Genomic DNA, 18,246 nt, shown 5'->3' with positions numbered 1-18,246 from the left:
TGGTGCAGTTTGTTTATAGGGACCCGTTCTCTACTGATGTGGGGGGCGAGAGACTTCTCTGCAAAAGCTAGTCAGTTGAGATATGCAACGCATAAAAGGTTTCTGTGTAAAAGAAATACATATTTTTTTTATATACTTTTTTTTCTATTACCTTTTTATTTAACTAGGCAAGTCCAGTTAATTAAGAACATTCTTATTTACAATGATGGCCAAACCCGGACAACACTGGGCCAATTGTGCGATGCCCTATGGGACTCCCAATCACGGCCAGATATGATGCTGGTCAACTGAGAAATGTCATGCGTTAAAGGTTTCCTGTGTGTAAATAAAAACTTAGATTAAGTTATGTAAAACAGACATGTGATGTGATACAGGTCAAGTGTGTCATCAGTACAAATGTGTTCCACTATTTAAACAATTTGATGCACAGAATTAGGCTAATTGTAAAGCACTTATAGCAACATTTAATTTTAATAAAAGTGCTTTATAAGATTGTAATTTGTGCATTGTTTTATATACCGGTTTTAGGAAGTGTAATCCCATGTAGAAAGTGTCTGGGCCCCCCAGTTAATAACCATTTTAAAAACTAGCCCCTCTACGAATATAGTTGAATAGCCCAAACTTCATCCAGTTAGGGTGGGAGAGGCTCTGCAAGTCATATTAGGTTTAAAACAATAGTGAGAATGTCAGAATAAACCCTACCTTACTGCTTTTGCCTCCTAACCGTTGGTTGTGTCTCCTGTCCCCCACCAGGATGATGCTCGTCAGCTGTTTGTGCTGGCGGGATCGGCAGAGGAGGGCTTCATGACCGGCGAACTGGCCGGAGTCATCCAGCGCCTCTGGAAGGACGGGGGGGTCCAATCCTGCTTCAGCCGGTCACGAGAGTACCAGCTTAACGACTCCGCCGCCTAGTGAGTACCACACACACACACACACACACACACACACAACAGAGTTCTGCCCCAAGGTTCTTTAACAAGGTGGTGAAGATGAGTAACGAGGTGGGGGGCAGCGCGTTTTTGAACCATTCTATAACTAGAGGACCCCTGATGAGTGATGGTACTTATCTTTTTGCCTGCTAGGTCCGTCTACGTTATGTGCTGCCTGTCTTCCTAGAGGCCTACTGGGTGTGTGGACTACTTACTGCTCATAACTTGCAGATGATTGACACATCAACCAGGATTAAGGGGCAGGGCAATTTGTGACTTGTTTGGGTTATCAGTGGCTGTTTAGGAGGGGGAGTGGTTTCTCCTCTCCTAGGCAATCAACAATAAGTACAGGGAGGTGTCCTCTTCACCTCTGCTAGGCAATTAGTATTAGTACTTCAGTCTCCCCTGGTTTTTCAGCAGCAGTCGTGGCGGTCACGTCAGTGGCGGTCTTCTCGCCAAAACTAAGACTGTTCTGACAAGTTGTTCTTTGAGAAAGGCACCACACCAGTATCTTACCTAGTTATTTTTTTTATCTAATTTAGCTCTTTTGTAGCTTTGGCAACTGTTTTTCAATACCTGTTTACTCCTCCTTGTAGGCTTTACAGACACTCCCCATGCCTTGGCTGCAACCCTTCTAATTTAATGTACTCTGCACGCACAACTCCAGTGGAATTCCGTATCTCTGGCAGCGTTTGGAACTGCCGATCTGCGGTGAAGAACACTGAGTTCATCTCAGCCTATGCTGCCATTGTCCCTTGACGGAGACCTGGATCACCCCAGAGAACACTGCTACTCCATCTGCTCTCCATTTGACTACGTTTTCTCTCATAGTCCAAGAGCATGTGGTCGTCGCAGTGGTGGCACAGGGCTACTCATTTCTCTTAACTGGAGATTTTCTCATCTCACTCTCACCTGTCCATCCTCATTTGAATTCCATGATGTCACTTCTCCACTCTCAACTTTGTCATCTATTGCCCACTAGTTGCCCTTGGAGAGTTCCTCAATGAGCTTGACACTTTGATAAGCTAATTTCCTGGATGTGTGTCTGCACCACATACTCTCACTACTGGTGTCTCCCAGGGCTCAAATCTAGGCCTTCTCTTCTTCGCTCTATACACCAGGTCACTCGGCTCAGTCATATCCTCACATGGTCTCTCCTATCATTGCTATGCGGATGACACTCAACTACTTTTGTCCCCCCCCTTCTGACACCCAGGTGGCGACACACATCTCTGTGTGCCTGGCAGATATCTCAGCTTGGATGTCGGCCCACCACCTCAAGCTCATCTGCAACAAGACAGAGCTGCTCTTCCTCTCGGAAGGCCTGCCCACCCAAAGACCTCCATCATTGTTGACAACTCCAGTGCCGCCCTCCCAGAGTGCGAAGAACCTTGGTGTGACCCTGGTAGGGCTGACCCTAATTAGTCGATAGGCTGTTGGCCAAAATATTTTTTAGAATTTATATTTTTGTCCAGCAGAACATTTATATATTTTATGGCACACGAGACACCTGTCTTATTCGAATCCATCTCACTTAACTAATCCATTGCCGGAGACCACGGGATGGCACAGTCCAAGAAGAAAGGAAGTGTGGCTAAAATGCACAATGCATATCTCTCTCCAGAATTCGCTCTCTCCCACCAATTTGTGCACATACATTTTTTTTGTAACTTCCTTGTGTGAATTGTTTGATTGTTAGTCAATCAATTTCCTAATTACACACATCAGTAGTAGTATATTTACCGTTCATTTCTTTAATTTCTAATCTACAATGTTTGTTTTGTTACGGTCATTTCTGTTAATGCATTCAATATATTATTATTCCAGTCTTTTACCAATCTCATTGTCGGAGTGGACACATTGTTTGCAGAACGTATGCTAACACTTGTGAAAACAAGTTTTGGTTTATTTCATTCCATTTATGAGTTTTGTGAATTTAGTCATTGTCTTTCGTTTGGAGCGCTCCTATCAATGTTGAGTAAGGATTGCGTATAGAAGTAGGCCTATAGGCTGCATGGCCTGCTCACAAATGTAGGCATATAAATGTGCCCATTTGGGGATCTGATAGTATTTCTGATTGGCTTAACGCACCAGTACTAATGAGCTGTGTTTACTTTGCTCATACTTGATGTATGAGGCAAAGTCTGTTTTTACATCCATTGAGAATGACAATTGCTCCTCAATGTATTTGAAAAATATTTCCAGCTCTCTCCCTTTCGATAACCACTCAGCGTAAAAGGGGAAAAATGTCATGCTCTGATCCAGTGGAAACGTCATAAAATAGGCCTACCTGATTACTTGCGCAAGTTGCCTACGGCTGTGTCTGTCCCGAGCTCACTGGCGCTGGAAACTCTGAGGGCCCAGGCCCAAATTAATAGTTGATACAATGTTTCAAGTTCGTTGCGGACAGGCCATGATTAGCCAATGTAATTTATAGGATATTTATTTTTATTAGGATATATTCTAGCCGCAGGCTGCAATGTTTTTATTTCTTGTCATTTTTGGCTATTTTTACATAGTTGACAATAGAAGTTACTTTTTAGGTTTGTATCATTTTCATTTATATATTGATTAACCACCTGACAATGATTTTGAGATATTAAGATGATATTATAAATTCAAGTGAAAAATGTGCATATGAAAACTATTACTGGAACTCAGATCGGTAGAAATGGTAAGATAAATTGGCATTCCACATGAAATGTTGCAGACTCCTCGTGTAACCTGTTGCCGGCAACTTCAGGAGCGTAACGGCAGAATCTACAAAAGCCAAGAGGAAGAGGGTCAGGTTAAGGTTTTTTTCTTCTGGTTGTCTTGACTCAAGGAGGGAGCCAGAGACCATTTGAGACTTATTTCATCAGTGTGTGTAAAGCATCAGACGAGCTCAATGCATATAGTTTATTTTATTAAAACACAAAGGGTGTGTTTTATATATGGAAAAATCCAAGTTTTAAAAAATTTAAATCAAATCGATTGGTCAAAAGAACAAGGAACGTTCTGTCGACAATATATATTTTTTGCCGGGAAAAACCTTAGACACCACCCTGTCGTTCTCTGCAAACATCAAATCAATAACTCGCTCCTGCAGGTTCCAGCTCTACAACATCCTGTCTGGACTACTGCATCTCGCTGTTGGATTGGCTCTTCGCTTGTGCCATCAAACCCCTGCAACTTATCCAGAACACTGCAGCCCGCCTGGTTTTCAACCTTCCCAAGTTCTCCCATGTCACTCTCCTCCGCACACTCAATTGGCTTCCAGTCGAAGCTTGCATCCACTACAAGACCATGGTGCTTGCCTATGGGCAGCAAGAGGAACTGCCCCTTCCTACCTTCAGGCTGTGCTCAAATCTTACACCCCAACCCGAGCACTTTGTTCTGCCACCTTTGGTCTCTTGGCCCTACCACCCCTACGAGAGGGCAGCTCACGCTCAGCCCAACCTCTTCTAAGTCCTGGCACGCCAATGGTGGAACCAGCTTCCCCCTGAAGCTAGGACAGCAGTCCCTTCCCATTCCAAAGCACCTGAAACCCTATCTCTTCAAAGAGTATCTTAAATAATCCCCTTCCTAACCCTCCTCTCCTAAACCAACACTTGCACTTGACAAATGCAAGATAAGAGAAACTAAAGTGTAAATGAACACCTGTAACTGCCATTTCCTGTAACCTAAAGCCTTAAATGATAACAAATAAAGTAGCAAACAGTGATTAAGTGCAAATACATTATTTAATTTCTTTATTGAAATATTTTCCACAGTATATACATTTTTATTTTTTTTTAAATAGCCAATTACGTTGATTCGGGCAAAGAAAAACCATGTTCTGTTAAGAAAAACGTGTGGAAATTCTTTTTGTGTTCCATTCCTTAAGTGTGAGACAGAAAATCTGACTGCTGATAGGTACTTATCATAGGAGGCAATTAAATATCTTGCTAGAACGAAATATTTACTGCTGCATTTCTACCTGTAGAATCGCAATGCAGTCAGCAGTGGACGACAACTTGACTTTCAGCCAATTGGGGAGCCGACATCAGAATTGTTGGAACTTGGGGCCTCCCGACTAGCGCAGCGGTCTAAGCCACTGGTTCAATCCCGGGCTATTCTTAAGCCGGCCGCAACCGGGAAATCCATGAGGTGGTGCACAATTGGCCCAGCATTGTCTGGGTTAGGGGAGGGTTTGGCCGGCCGGGATGGCCTAGTCCCATTGCGCTCTAGCGACTCCTGTGGCCAGCTGGGTGCATGCATGGTCCTGCTGGCTTCTGGGTTACGCAAGCTGTGTCAAGAAGCAGTGTGGCTTGGCAGGGGATGTGTTTCGGAGGACTCATGGCTCTCCCCAGTCGGTACGGGAGTTACAGCAATGGGACAAGACTAACTACTAATTTGAATATCAAATATAATTTTTTTAAATGTAAACAATTGATTTGTTTTACCTTAAAAGCTTCTGTAGCAAGTCTTTACATATTTTACATCTAGCTAAAGAGTTTTGTGCTTGAATAAAAACATTTTTTTGTTAGGTTTAATAATGTGCATTAGCTTGTTAGTTGGCTAGCTTGCTAACTGAGCAAGGCAGTCAGTCACACACTTCATATGAAACTTCATACGACACCGTTCTGTATACACCTGGCCCTTCCTTGGACACTGTGATAACAAACCTCCAAACAAGCTTCAATGCCATACAACACTCCTTCCGTGGCCTCCAACTGCTTTTAAATGCTAGTAAAACTAAATGCATGCTCTTCAACCGATTGCTAGCATCACTACTCTGGACGGTTCTGACTTACAATATGTAGACAACTACAAATAGCTCTGTGTTTGGTTAGACTGTAAACACACCTTCCAAACTCACATTAAGCATCTCCAATCCTTAATTAAATTTAGAATCAGCTTCCGATTTCACAACAAAGCATCCTTCACTCATGCTGTCAAACACACCCTCGTAAAACTGACTATCCTATTGATCCTTGACTTTGGTGACATCATTTACAAAATAGACTCCAACACTCTGCTCAGCAAAATGGATGTAGTCTATCACAGTGTCATCCGTTTTGTCACCAAAGCCCCATATACAGTGGGGCAAAAAAGTATTTAGTCAGCCACCAATTGTGCAAGTTCTCCCACTTAAAAATATGAGAGGCCTGTAATTTATCATAGGTACACTTCAACTATGACAGACAAAATGAGATGGAAAAAAAATCCAGAAAGTCACATTGTAGGATTTTTTATGAATTTATTTGCAAATGGTGGTGGAAAATAAGTATTTGGTCACCTACAAACAAGCAAGATTTTTGGTTCTCACAGACCTGTAACTTCTTCTTTAAGAGGCTCCTCTGTCCTCCACTCGTTACCTGTATTAATGGCACCTGTTTGAACTTGTTATCAGTATAAAAGACACCTGTCCACAACCTCAAACAGTCACACTCCAAACTCCACTATGGCCAAGACCAAAGAGCTGTCAAAGGACACCAGAAACAAAATTGTAGACCTGCACCAGGCTGGGAAGACTGAATCTGCAATAGGTAAGCAGCTTGGTTTGAAGAAATCAACTGTGGGAGCAATTATTAGGAAATGGAAGACATACAAGACCACTTATCTCCTTCGATCTGGGGTTCCACACAAGATCTCACCCCGTGGGGTCAAAATGATCACAAGAACGGTGAGCAAAAATCCCAAAACCACACGGGGGGACCTAGTGAATGACCTGCAGAGAGCTGGGACCAAAGTAACAAAGCCTACCATCAGTAACACACTACGCCGCCAGGGACTCAAATCCTGCAGTGCCAGATGTGTCCCCCTGCTTAAGCCAGTAAATGTCCAGGCCCGTCTGAAGTTTACTAGAGCGCATTTGGATGATCCAGAAGAAGATTGGGAGAATGTCATATGGTCAGATGAAACCAAAATATAACTTTTTGGTAAAAACTCAACTCGTTGTGTTTGGAGGACAAAGAATGCTGAGTTGCATCCAAAGAACACCATACCTACTGTGAAGCATGGGGGTGGAAACATCATGCTTTGGGGCTGTTTTTCTGCAAAGGGACCAGGACGACTGATCCGTGTAAAGGAAAGAATGAATGGGGCCATGTATCGTGAGATTTTGAGTGAAAACCTCCTTCCATCAGCAAGGGCATTGAAGATGAAACGTGGCTGGGTCTTTCAGCATGATCCCAAACGCACCCGCCCGGGCAACGAAGGTGTGGCTTCGTAAGAAGCATTTCAAGGTCCTGGAGTGGCCTAGCCAGTCTCCAGATCTCAACCCCATAGAAAATCTTTGGAGGGAGTTGAAAGTCTGTGTTGCCCAGCAACAGCCCCAAAACATCACTGCTCCAGAGGAGATCTGCATGGAGGAATGGGCCAAAATACCAGCAACAGTGTGTGAACCTTGTGATCACTTACAGAAAACGTTTGACCTCTGTCATTGCCAACAAAGGGTATATAACAAAGTATTGAGAAACTTTTGTTATTGACCAAATACTTATTTTCCATCATAATTTCCAAATAAATTATTTAAAAATCCTACAATGTGATTTTCTGGATTTTTTTCCCATCTCATTTTGTCTGTCATAGTTGAAGTGTACCTATGATGAAAGTTACAGGCCTCTCATCTTTTTAAGTGGGAGAACTTGCACAATTGGTGGCTGACTAAATACTTTTTTGCCCCACTGTATATCTCCCTCTCTAACTTTAAGCATCAGCTGTCAGAGCAGCTTACCTGTACACAGCCAATCTGTAAATAGCACACCCAACTACCTCAACCCCGTATTGATTTTTATATTTTTGCTCTTTTGCACCCCAGTATCTCTCTCTTACACATCATCATCTGCACATCTATCACTCCAGTGTTAATGCTAAATTGTAATTATTTCACCTCTTATTTCACCTCTATGGCTTATTTATTGCCTTACCTCCTAATCTTTTACATTTGTACACTCTGTACATAGATTTTTCTATTTTGTTATTGACTGTACGTTTGTTTGTGTAACTCTCTGTTTTTGTTGCACTGCTTTGCTTTATCTTGGCCAGGTCGCAGTGAGAACTTGTTCTCAACTGGCCTACCTGGTTAAATAAAGAAAACTAATCCAATCAAAAATGCGCTGAATACAACTGGTGTAGACCTCATTGTCGTTGGTGTGGCAGGTAGCCTAGTGGTTAGAGCGTTGAACTTGTAACCAATAATGAACCAGACAAGTGGAGGTCTACAAAAAAAAAAAAAAATTTGGGCTGATTCCTTTTTATTTTCCCATGGTGTCATGCAAAGAGGCACTGAGTTTGAAGGTAGGCCTTGAAATACATCCACAGGTACACCTCCAGTTAACTCAAATGATGCCAATTAGCCAATCAGAAACTTCTGAAGCCATGACATCATTTTCTGGAATCTAAGCTGTTTAAAGTTAGTCAATTAAGTGTATGTAAACATCTGACCCACTGGAATTATGATACAGTGAAATAATCTGTCTGTAAACCATTGTTGGAAAAATTACTTGTCATGCACAAAGTAAATGGCCTAACCGACTTGCCAAAACTATAGTTTGTTAACAAGAAATTTGTGGAGTGGTTGAAAAACAAGTTTTAATGACTCCAACCTAAGTGTATGTAAACTTACGACTTCAACTGTAAGTGTTCCTTTTGTCCATGTGTGGAGTACGATTGAGATTGTGTCATCTGTGGATCTGTTGGGGCGGTATGCGAATTGAAGTGCGTCTAGGGTTTCTGGGATAATGGTGTTGATGTGAGCCATGACCAGCCTTGACTGGCTACCGACATGAGTGCTACGGGGTGGTAGTCATTTATGCTGGTTACCTTCACTTCCTTGGGCACAGGGACTATGGTGGTCTGCTTGAAACATGTTGGTATTAGACTCCGTCAGGGAGAGGTTGGACATGTCAGTGTAGGCACTTGCCAGTTGGTCCGCGCATGCTCCAAGTACACATCCTGGTAATCCATCTGGCCCTGCAGCCTTGTGAATGTTGACCAGTTTAAAGGTCTTGCTTCCATCGGCTGCGGAGAGCGTGATCACACAGTCGTCCGTTAGATCTTTTGCTCTCATGCGTGCTTCAGTGTTGCTTGCCTCGAAGCAAGCATAAAAGGCATTTAGCTCGTCTTGTAGGCTTGTGTCACTGGGCTGCACGTGGCTGGGTTTCCATTTGTAGTCCATAATAATTTGCAAGCACTGCCAAATCCGACGAGCTTCAGAGCTGGTGTAGTTTTGTAGTTCAATCTTAAGCCTGTATTGACGCTTTGCCTGTTTGATGGTTTGTCTGAGGGCATAGTGGGATTTCTTATTAGCTTCCAGATTAGTCTCCCGCTCCTTGAAAGCGGCAGCCCTAGCCTTTAGCTCGGTGTGAATGTTGCCTTTCATCCATGGCATCTGGTTGGGATATGTACGTACGGTCACTGTGAGATGACTTCGTCGATGCACTTATTGATGAAGCCGGCCAGCATCCCAGGTTCGCCTCTTCACTGTTGACGTTGAGACTGGTGTTTTGCGGGTACCATTTAATGAAGTTGCCAGTTGAGGACTTGAGGTGTCTTTCAGGTGTGCTAACATAATTGCAAAAGGGTTTTCAAATGATCAATTAGCCTTTTTTAAATTATGAACTTGGGTTAGCTAACACAACGTGCCATTGGAACACAGGAGTGATGGTTGCTGATAATAGGCCTCTGTAGATATTCCATATAAAATCTGCCATTTCCAGCTACAATAGTCATTTACAACATTAACTATGTCTGAAATGTATTTCTGATCAATTTGATGTTAATTTAATGGACAAATAATGTCCTTGTTTTTGAAAGAAAAACACATTTCAAACTGACCCCAAATGTTTGAACGGTAGTGTACATAATGGTCTGGGGCTGTTTTTCATGGTTCGGCTAGGCCCCTTAGTTCCAGTGAAGGGGAATCTTAATGCTACAGCATACAATGACATTCTAGACGATTCTGTGCTTCCGACTTTGTGGCAACGGTTTGGGGAAGGCCCTTTCCTGTTTCAGTATAACATTTTGGATTAGCGCTTCAGTAAGGTCATTCTACTGCCAAAGTTTGTCTATGGAGATTGCATGGCTGTGTGCTCAATTGTTATACACCTGTCAGCAATGGGTGTGACTGAAATATCCGAATCCACAAATTTGAAGGGGTGTCCACATTTGTTTATATACAGTGCATTTGGAAAATATTCAGATCCCTTGACTTTTTCCACATTTCATTACATTACAGCCTTATTCTAAAATGCATTAAATACATTTTTTTCTCAGAAATCTACACACAATACCCCATAATTACAAAGCAAAAACAGGTTTGTAGACATTTTTGCATATTTACAAAGAAAGATACCTTATTTACGTACGCATTCAGACCCTTTGCAATGAGATTCGAAATTGAGCTCCGGTGCATCCTGTTTCCATTGATCATCCTTGAAGTTTTTACAACCTTGATTGGAATCCACCTATGGTAAATTCAATTGATTGGACATGATTTGGAAAGGCACACACCAATCTATATAAGGTCCCATAGTTTAGCAACAACCAAGCCATGAGGTCAAAGGAATTGTCCGTGGAGCTCATTGACAGGATTGTGTCGAGGCACAGATCTGGAGAAGGGTAGCAAAACAATTCTGCAACATTGAAGGTCCCCAAGAACAACGTGGCCTCCATCATTCTTAAATGGAATAAGTTTGGTACCACCAAGGCTCTTCCTAGTGCTGGCTGCCTGGCCAACTGAGCAATCGGGGGGGGAAGGGCCTTGGTCAGGGAGGTGACCAAGAACCCGATGGTCACTCTGACAGAGCTCTAGAGTACCTATATGGAGAACCTTCCAGAAGGACAAGCATCTCTGCAGCACTCCACCAATCAGGCCTTCATGGTAGAGTGGCCACACGGAAGCCACTTTTCAATAAAAAGTACATGACAGCCCGGTTGGAGTTTGCCAAAAGGCACCTAAAGGACTCTGACCATGAGAAACAAGATTCTCTGGTCGGATGAAACCAATATTGAACTCTTTGGCCTGAATGCCAAGTGTCACGTCTGTAGGAAACTTGGCACCATCCCTACGGTGAAGCATGGTGGTGGCAGCATCATGCTGTGGGGATGTTATTCAGGGACTGGAAGACTAGTCCTAAGATCGAGGGAAAGATGAATGGAGAAAAGTACAGACAGATCCTTGATGAAAACCTGCTCCATGACGCTCAGGAGTTCAGACTGGGGCGAAGGTTCATGTTCCAGGAGGACAACAACCCTAAGCACACATGAGTGGCTTCAGGACAAGTCTCTGATTTTCCTTGAGTGGCCCCGCCAGAGCCTGGACTTGAACCCAATCAAACATCTCTGGAGAGATCTGAAAATAGCTATTTAGCGATATTCCCCATCCAACCTGACAGAGCTTGAGAGGATCTGCAGAGAAGAATGGGAGAAACTCCCCAAATACATTTGTTCCAAGCTTGTAGCGTCATACCCAAGAAGATTTGAGGCTGTAATCACTGCCAAAGGTGCTTCAACAAAGTACTGAGTAAAGGGTCTGAATACTTATGTAAATGTGATATTCCATATTGCTTCATGTATATTTTTTGCAAAAATTACTAAACCTGTTTTTTGCTTTGTCATTATGGGGTATTGTGTGTAGATTGAGGGGAAACAATTTCATCAATTTTAGAATAAGGCTCTTACGTAACAATGTGGGAAAAGTCAGGAGGTCTGAATATTTTCCGACTGCACTATATTGTAATTTCATATGTCTTGTTTTTATATACATACACACAACCAGTCAAGTTTGGACACCTGCTCATTCAAGAGTTTTCTTTTTTTTTTTTTTTTTACCATTTTCTACATTGTAGAATAATAGTGAAGACATCAAAACTATGAAATAACACACATGGAATCATGTAGTAACCAAGAAAGTGTTAAACAAATCAAAATAGATTTTATATTTGAGATTCTTCAAAGTAGCCACCCTTTGCCTTGATGACAGCTTTGCACACTTCTGGCATTCTCTCAACCAGCTTCATGAGGTGGTCTCCTGGAATGCATTTAAATGAAAACGCAAACCATGCGATTATCTGAGGACAGCACCCCGCATACAAACACATGAAAATCATATTTCAACCAGGCAGGTGCGACACAAAAGTCAGAAATAGCGATATAAAAAATGCCTTACCTTTGATCTTCTTCTGTTGGCACTCCAAAAGGTCCCAGTTACAACACAAATGGTCATTTTGTTCGATAATGTCCTTCTTTATATCCATAAACTGTTTAGCTGGTGTGCTTCAGTCAATAATCCACTGTTTTCCTCCATCAAAATGCATACAAAATTAATCCCAAACAATACTAATAAACTTTTTCAAACTTCGTTTATAATCAAACCTTAGGTATCCTAATACGCAAATAAACTATAAAGTTTAAGACTGAGAATAGTATGTTCATTACCGGAGATAAATAAGAAAGAACGCGCTTTCCTCCACGCGCTTGGAAACACTACAGCCAAAATGGGAGCCACCGAGAAAAACTGCAATTTCTGGGTCATTTTTCCAAAAACCAGCCTGAAACTCTTTCTAAAGACTGACATCTAGTGGAAGCCTTAGGAACTGCAATTTGGGAGGACTTGGGCTTATAATTATAGTACTAGCCATTGAAAATAGTGGTAAACTGAAATGTTTATTTTTTGGGGGATGGTTTGTACTCGGGGTTTCGCTTGCCAAAACAGTTCTGTTATACTCACAGACAGAATTCTATATAAATCTACCAATTATATGCATATCCTAGCTTCTGGGCCTGAGTAACAGGCAGTTTACTTTGGGTACGCTTATCATCCGGATGTCAAAATACTTGCCCCGACCCCAGAGGTTAACTGCACCTCAGATTGCAGCCCACATAAATGCTTCAGAGTTTAAGTAACCGACACATCTCAACATCAACTGTTCAGAGGAGACTGTGTGAACCAGGCCTTCATGGTCAAATTTCTGCAAAGAAACCACTACTAAAGAACACCAATAAGAAGAAGTGAGTTGTGTGGGCTAAGAAACATGAGGAATGGACATAAGCCCAGTCCAAATCTTTGCAAGATGCAGAGCAGGTGAACGGATGATCTCCACATGTGTTGTTCCCACCGTGAAGCATGGATGAGATGGTGTGGTGTGCTTTGATGGTGACACATTATGTGATTTATTTAGTATTCAAGGCACACTTAACCAGCATGGCTACCACAGTATTATGCAGCGATACTCCATCCCATCTGGTTTGCACTTAGTCACACTATCATTTGCTTTTCAGCAGGACAATTACCCAAAACACACCTTGAGGCTGTGTATGAGCTTTTTGACGAAGAAAGAGAGTGATGGTGCTGCATCAGGTGACCTGGCCTCCACAATCACCCAACCTCGACCCAAGTGCTATGGTTTGGGATGAGTTGGACCGCAGAGTGAAGGAAAAGCAGCCAACAAGTGCTCAACGTGTTGGAACTCATTCAAGACTGTTGTAGAAGCATTCCTCATGAAGCTGGTTGAGAGAATGCCAAGAGTGTGCAAAGCTGTCACCAAGGCAAAAGGGTGGCTACTGAAGAATCTCAAATATATAAAATATATTTTGTTTTGGTTAACACTTTTTGGGTACTACTTGATTCCATATGTTATTTCATAGTTTTGATGTCTTCACTATTATTATACAATGTAGAAAATAGTAAAAATAAAGGAAAACCCTTGAATGAGTAGGTGTGTCCAAACTTTTGACTGGTACTGTATGTTAGAAATGCAGGGCACTTTCGGACATTATCTTTTTCAGAGGGTAGGTTTTTACATGGTGGCGCAGCCAAGTCCACAATGAGTTGTTGTGCCCCTCTTACATTCTTTGGGGAGAACCTTGCGCACACACTCCTGCTTCAGAGTACACTAACATCCTTCATACAACTACAACAGACAGACCTCCCTATCCCCCCCTCATCTCACTCCCACTCTCTCCTTCCGCCTTTTCTCTCTCAGTTATCTGAATGACCTGGACAGGATAGCCCACGGAGCGTACGTACCCACCCAGCAGGATGTGCTGAGGACCAGGGTGAAGACCACCGGCATTGTGGAGACGCACTTCACCTTCAAAGACCTCCACTTCAAGTGAGACACAGTCTCTAGTGTACCCACTCTAAGGGTCTATCTCAATAGTCTAAGCCAACTCACAACACCCTCTGGGTGTGTCACCCTCTATAGTCAAGAGTGTTCAATTCAGGGCTGAAGTTTGCTGGCAGTAGTGTTAATGAGTAGTGTGATGTTTGAAAATACTTTGAATTTTCATGTGTGTTTGCGCGTACATGCTAAGTCTGTATTTATATTTTCTCCCCAGGATGTTTGATGTGGGGGGTCAGAGGTCCGAGAGGAAGAAGTGGATCCACTGCTTTGAGGGAGTCACTGCCATCATCTTCTGTGTGGCGCTGAGTGACTACGACCTGGTGCTGGCCGAGGACGAGGAGATGGTGAGATTCATCCCTCCCTCGCCCTCATTCTATCTCTCTCTCTCAGCCCCTGCGCATCAGTCATTGTTATTGTGCACTCTGTCATCCTTGTTCATTTTCATCCTTTCCTCATCCCCCTCCTACACTCTCTCATGCTTTGCACATTTGTCATCTCTTACTGGCGGGTAGGAGCGTTGGGCAAGTAAACGAAAGGTTGCTGGATCAAATCCCTGAGCTTCCAAGGTAAAAATGTGTCGTTCTTCCCCTGAACAAATCAAATCAAATGTATTTATATAGCCCTTCATACATCAGCTGATATCTCAAAGTGCTGTACAGAAACCTAGCCTAAAACCGCAAACAGCAAGCAATGCAGGTGTTGAAGCATGTTGGCTAGGAAAGGCAAAAACCTTGGAAGAAACCAGGCTATGAGAGGTGGCCAGTCCTCTTCTGGCTGTGCCGGGTGGAGATTATAACAGAACATGGCCAAGATGTTCAAATGTTCATAAATGACCAGTATGGTCAAATAATCGGTCTGGGACAGGTAGCACGTCTGGTGAACAGGTCAGGATTCCATAGCCACAGGCAGAACAGTTGAAACTGGAGCAGCAGCACGGCCAGGTGGACTGGGGACAGCAAGGAGTCATCATGCCAGGTAGTCCTGAGGCATGGTCCTAGGGCTCAGGTCCTCCGAGAGAGAGAAAGAAAGAGAGAATTAGAGAGAGCATACTTAAATTCACACAGGACACCGGATAAGACTGGAGAAATACTCCAGATATAACAGACTGACCCTAGCCCCCCGACACATAAACTACTGCAGCATAAATACTGGAGGCTGAGACAGGAGGGGTCAAGAGACACTGTGGCCCCATCCGATGATACCCCCGGACAGGGCCAAACAGAAAGGATATAACCCCACCCACTTTGCCAAAGCACAGCCCCCACACCACTAGAGGGATATCTTCAACCACCAACTTACCATCCTGAGACAAGGCCGAGTATAGCCCACAAAGATCTCCGCCACGGCACAACCCAAGAGGGGGGGCCAACCCAGACAGGAAGATCACATCAGTGACTCAACCCACTCAAGTGACGCACCCCTCCTAGGGACGGCATGGAAGAGAACCAGTAAGCCAGTGACTCAGCCCCTGTAATAGGGTTAGAGGCAGAGAATCCCAGTGGAAAGAGGGGAACCGGCCAGGCAGAGACAGCAAGGGCGGTTCGTTGCTCCAGAGCCTTTCGTTCACCTTCACACTCCTGGGCCAGACTACACTCAATCATATGACCCACTGAAGAGATGAGTCTTCAGTAAAGACTTAAAGGTTGAGACCGAGGCCTGCATCTTGTGACCGTAGCGTACATGTAGGTATGTACGGCAGGACCAAATCAGAGAGATAGGTAGGAGCAAGCCCATGTAATGCTTTGTAGGTTAGCAGTAAAACCTTGAAATCAGCCCTTGCCTTGACAGGAAGACAGTGTAGGGAGGCTATTACTGGAGTAATATGATCAAATGTTTTGGTTCTAGTCAGGATTCTAGCAGCCGTATTTAGCACTAACTGAAGTTTATTTAGTGCTTTATCCGGGTAGCCGGAAAGTAGAGCATTGCAGTAGTCTAACCTAGAAGTAACAAAAGCATGGATTCATTTTTCTGCATCATTTTTGGACAGAAAGTTTCAGATTTTCTCAATGTTACGTAGATGTAAAAAAGCTGTACTTGAAAGAGTCTTGATATGTTCGTCAAAAGAGAGATCAGGGTCCAGAGTAACGCCGAGGTCCTTCAGTTTTATTTGAGACGACTGTACAACCATTAAGATTAATTGTCAGATTCAACAGAAGATCTCTTTGTTTCTTGGGACCTAGAACAATCTTCTCTGTTTTGTCAGAGTTTAAAAGTAGAAAGTTTGCAGCCATCCACCTCCTAATGTCTGAAAGAGATGCTTCTAGTGAGGGCAATTTTGGGGCTTCACCATGTTTCATTGAAATGTACAGCTGTGTGTCATCCGCATAGCAGTGAAAGTTAACATTATGTTTCGAATGACATCCCCAAGAGGTAAAATATATAGTGCAAACAATAGTGGTCCTAAAACGGAACCTTGAGACACACCGAAATTTACAGTTGATTTGCCAGAGGACAAACCATTCACAGAGACAAACTGATATCTTTCTGACAGATAAGATCTAAACCAGGCCAGAACTTGTCCGTGTAGACCAATCTGGGTTTCCAATCTCTCCAAAAGAATGTGGTGATCGATGGTATAAAAAAAAAAGCAGCACTAAGGTCTAGGAGCACGAGGACAGATGCAGAGCCTCGGTCTGTTGCCTATAAAAGGTAATTTACCACCTTCACAAGTGCAGTCTCAGTGCTATGAAGGGGTCTAAAACCAGACTGAAGCATTTTGTATACAATATTTGTCTTCAGGAAGGCAGTGAGTTGCTGCGCAACAGCCTTTTCTAAAAATTGAGAGGAATGGAAGATTCAATATAGGCCGATTTTTAGTTTTTTATATTTCCTGGGTCAAGGTTTGGCTTTTTCAAGAGAGGCTTTATTACTGCCACTTTTAGTGAGTTCAAAGCAACTTTTATTTGTCACATACACATGGTTAGCAGATGTTATAGCGAGTGTAGCAAAATGCTTGTGCTTCTAGTACCGACGATGCAGTAATAACCAACGAGTAATCTAACCTAACAATTCCAAAACTACTACCTTATACACACAAGTGTAAAGGGATAAATAATATGTACATAAAGATATATGAATTAGTGATGGTAGAGAACGGCATAGGCAAGATGCAGTAGATGGAATCGAGTACAGTATATACATATGAGATGAGTAATGTAGGGTATGTAAACATTATATTAAGTAGCATTGTTTAAAGTGGCTAGTGATTTATATTTTTACATCAATTTCCATCAATTCCATTATTAAAGTGGCTGGAGTTGAGTCAGTATGTTGGCAGCAGCCACTCAATGTTAGTGGTGCCTGTTTAACAGTCTGATGGCCTTGAGATAGAATCTGTTTTTCAATCTCTCGGTCCCTGCTTTGATGTACCTGTACTGACCTCACCTCCTGGATGATTGCGGTGTGAACAGGCAGTGGCTCGGTGGTTGTTGTCCTTGATTATCTTTATGGCCTTCCTGTGACATCGGGTGGTGTAGGTGTCCTGGAGGGCAGGTAGTTTGCCCCCGGTGATGCGTTGTGCAGACCTCACTACCCTCTGGAGAGCCTTACGGTTGTGTGCGGAGCAGTTGCCATACCAGGCGGTGATACAGCCCGACAGGATGCTCTCGATTGTGCATCTGTAGAAGTTTGTGAGTGCTTTTGGTGACAAGACAAATTTCTTCAGCCTCCTGAGGTTGAAGAGGCATTGCTGCGCCTTCTTCACGACGCTGTCTGTGTGGGTGGACCAATTCAGTTTGTCCGTGATGTGTACGCAGAGGAACTTACTACCCTCTCCACTACTGTCCCATCGATGTGGATAGAGGGGTGCTCCCTCTGCTGTTTCCTTACGTCCACAATCATCTCCTTTGTTTTGTTGACGTTGAGTGTGAGGTTATTTTCCTGGCGCCACACTCCGAGGCCCCTCACCTCCTCCTTGTAGGCCGTCTCGTCGTTGTTGGTAATCAAGCCTACCACTGTAGTGTCGTCCGCAAACTTGATGATTGAGTTGGAGGCGTGCATGGCCACGCATTCGTGGGTGAACAGGGAGTACAGGAGAGGGCTCATAACGCACCCTTGTGAGGCCCCAGTGTTGAGGATCAGCGGGGTGGAGATGTTGTTACCTACCCTCACCACCTGGGGGCGGCCCGTCAGGAAGTCCAGTACCCAGTTGCACAGGGCGGGGTCGAGACCCAGGGTCTCGAGCTTGATGACGAGTTTGGAGGGTACTATGGTGTTAAATGCTGAGC

At 43.4% G+C, this 18,246-nt stretch overlaps 1 protein-coding gene across 1 annotated transcript in view; it reads left to right on the top strand.

Moving 5' to 3' along the window:
- LOC110497556 (guanine nucleotide-binding protein G(i) subunit alpha-1) overlaps window positions 1-18,246 on the top strand; it is a 61,477-nt gene that overhangs the window by 30,834 nt on the left and 12,397 nt on the right. The window contains exons 4-6 of the mRNA XM_021573719.2: window positions 754-911; window positions 13,880-14,008; window positions 14,235-14,364. Of these exons, the coding sequence (XP_021429394.1) occupies window positions 754-911; window positions 13,880-14,008; window positions 14,235-14,364 (417 nt within the window). The remainder of the gene's footprint in view (window positions 1-753; window positions 912-13,879; window positions 14,009-14,234; window positions 14,365-18,246) is intronic.

This window comes from Oncorhynchus mykiss, chromosome 2 (assembly GCF_013265735.2).
Source record: "Oncorhynchus mykiss isolate Arlee chromosome 2, USDA_OmykA_1.1, whole genome shotgun sequence".
NCBI classification, from domain to species: domain Eukaryota; kingdom Metazoa; phylum Chordata; class Actinopteri; order Salmoniformes; family Salmonidae; genus Oncorhynchus; species Oncorhynchus mykiss.
Note: the sequence above shows the minus strand (reverse complement) of the source record. Positions and strands in the feature narration are given on the sequence as shown.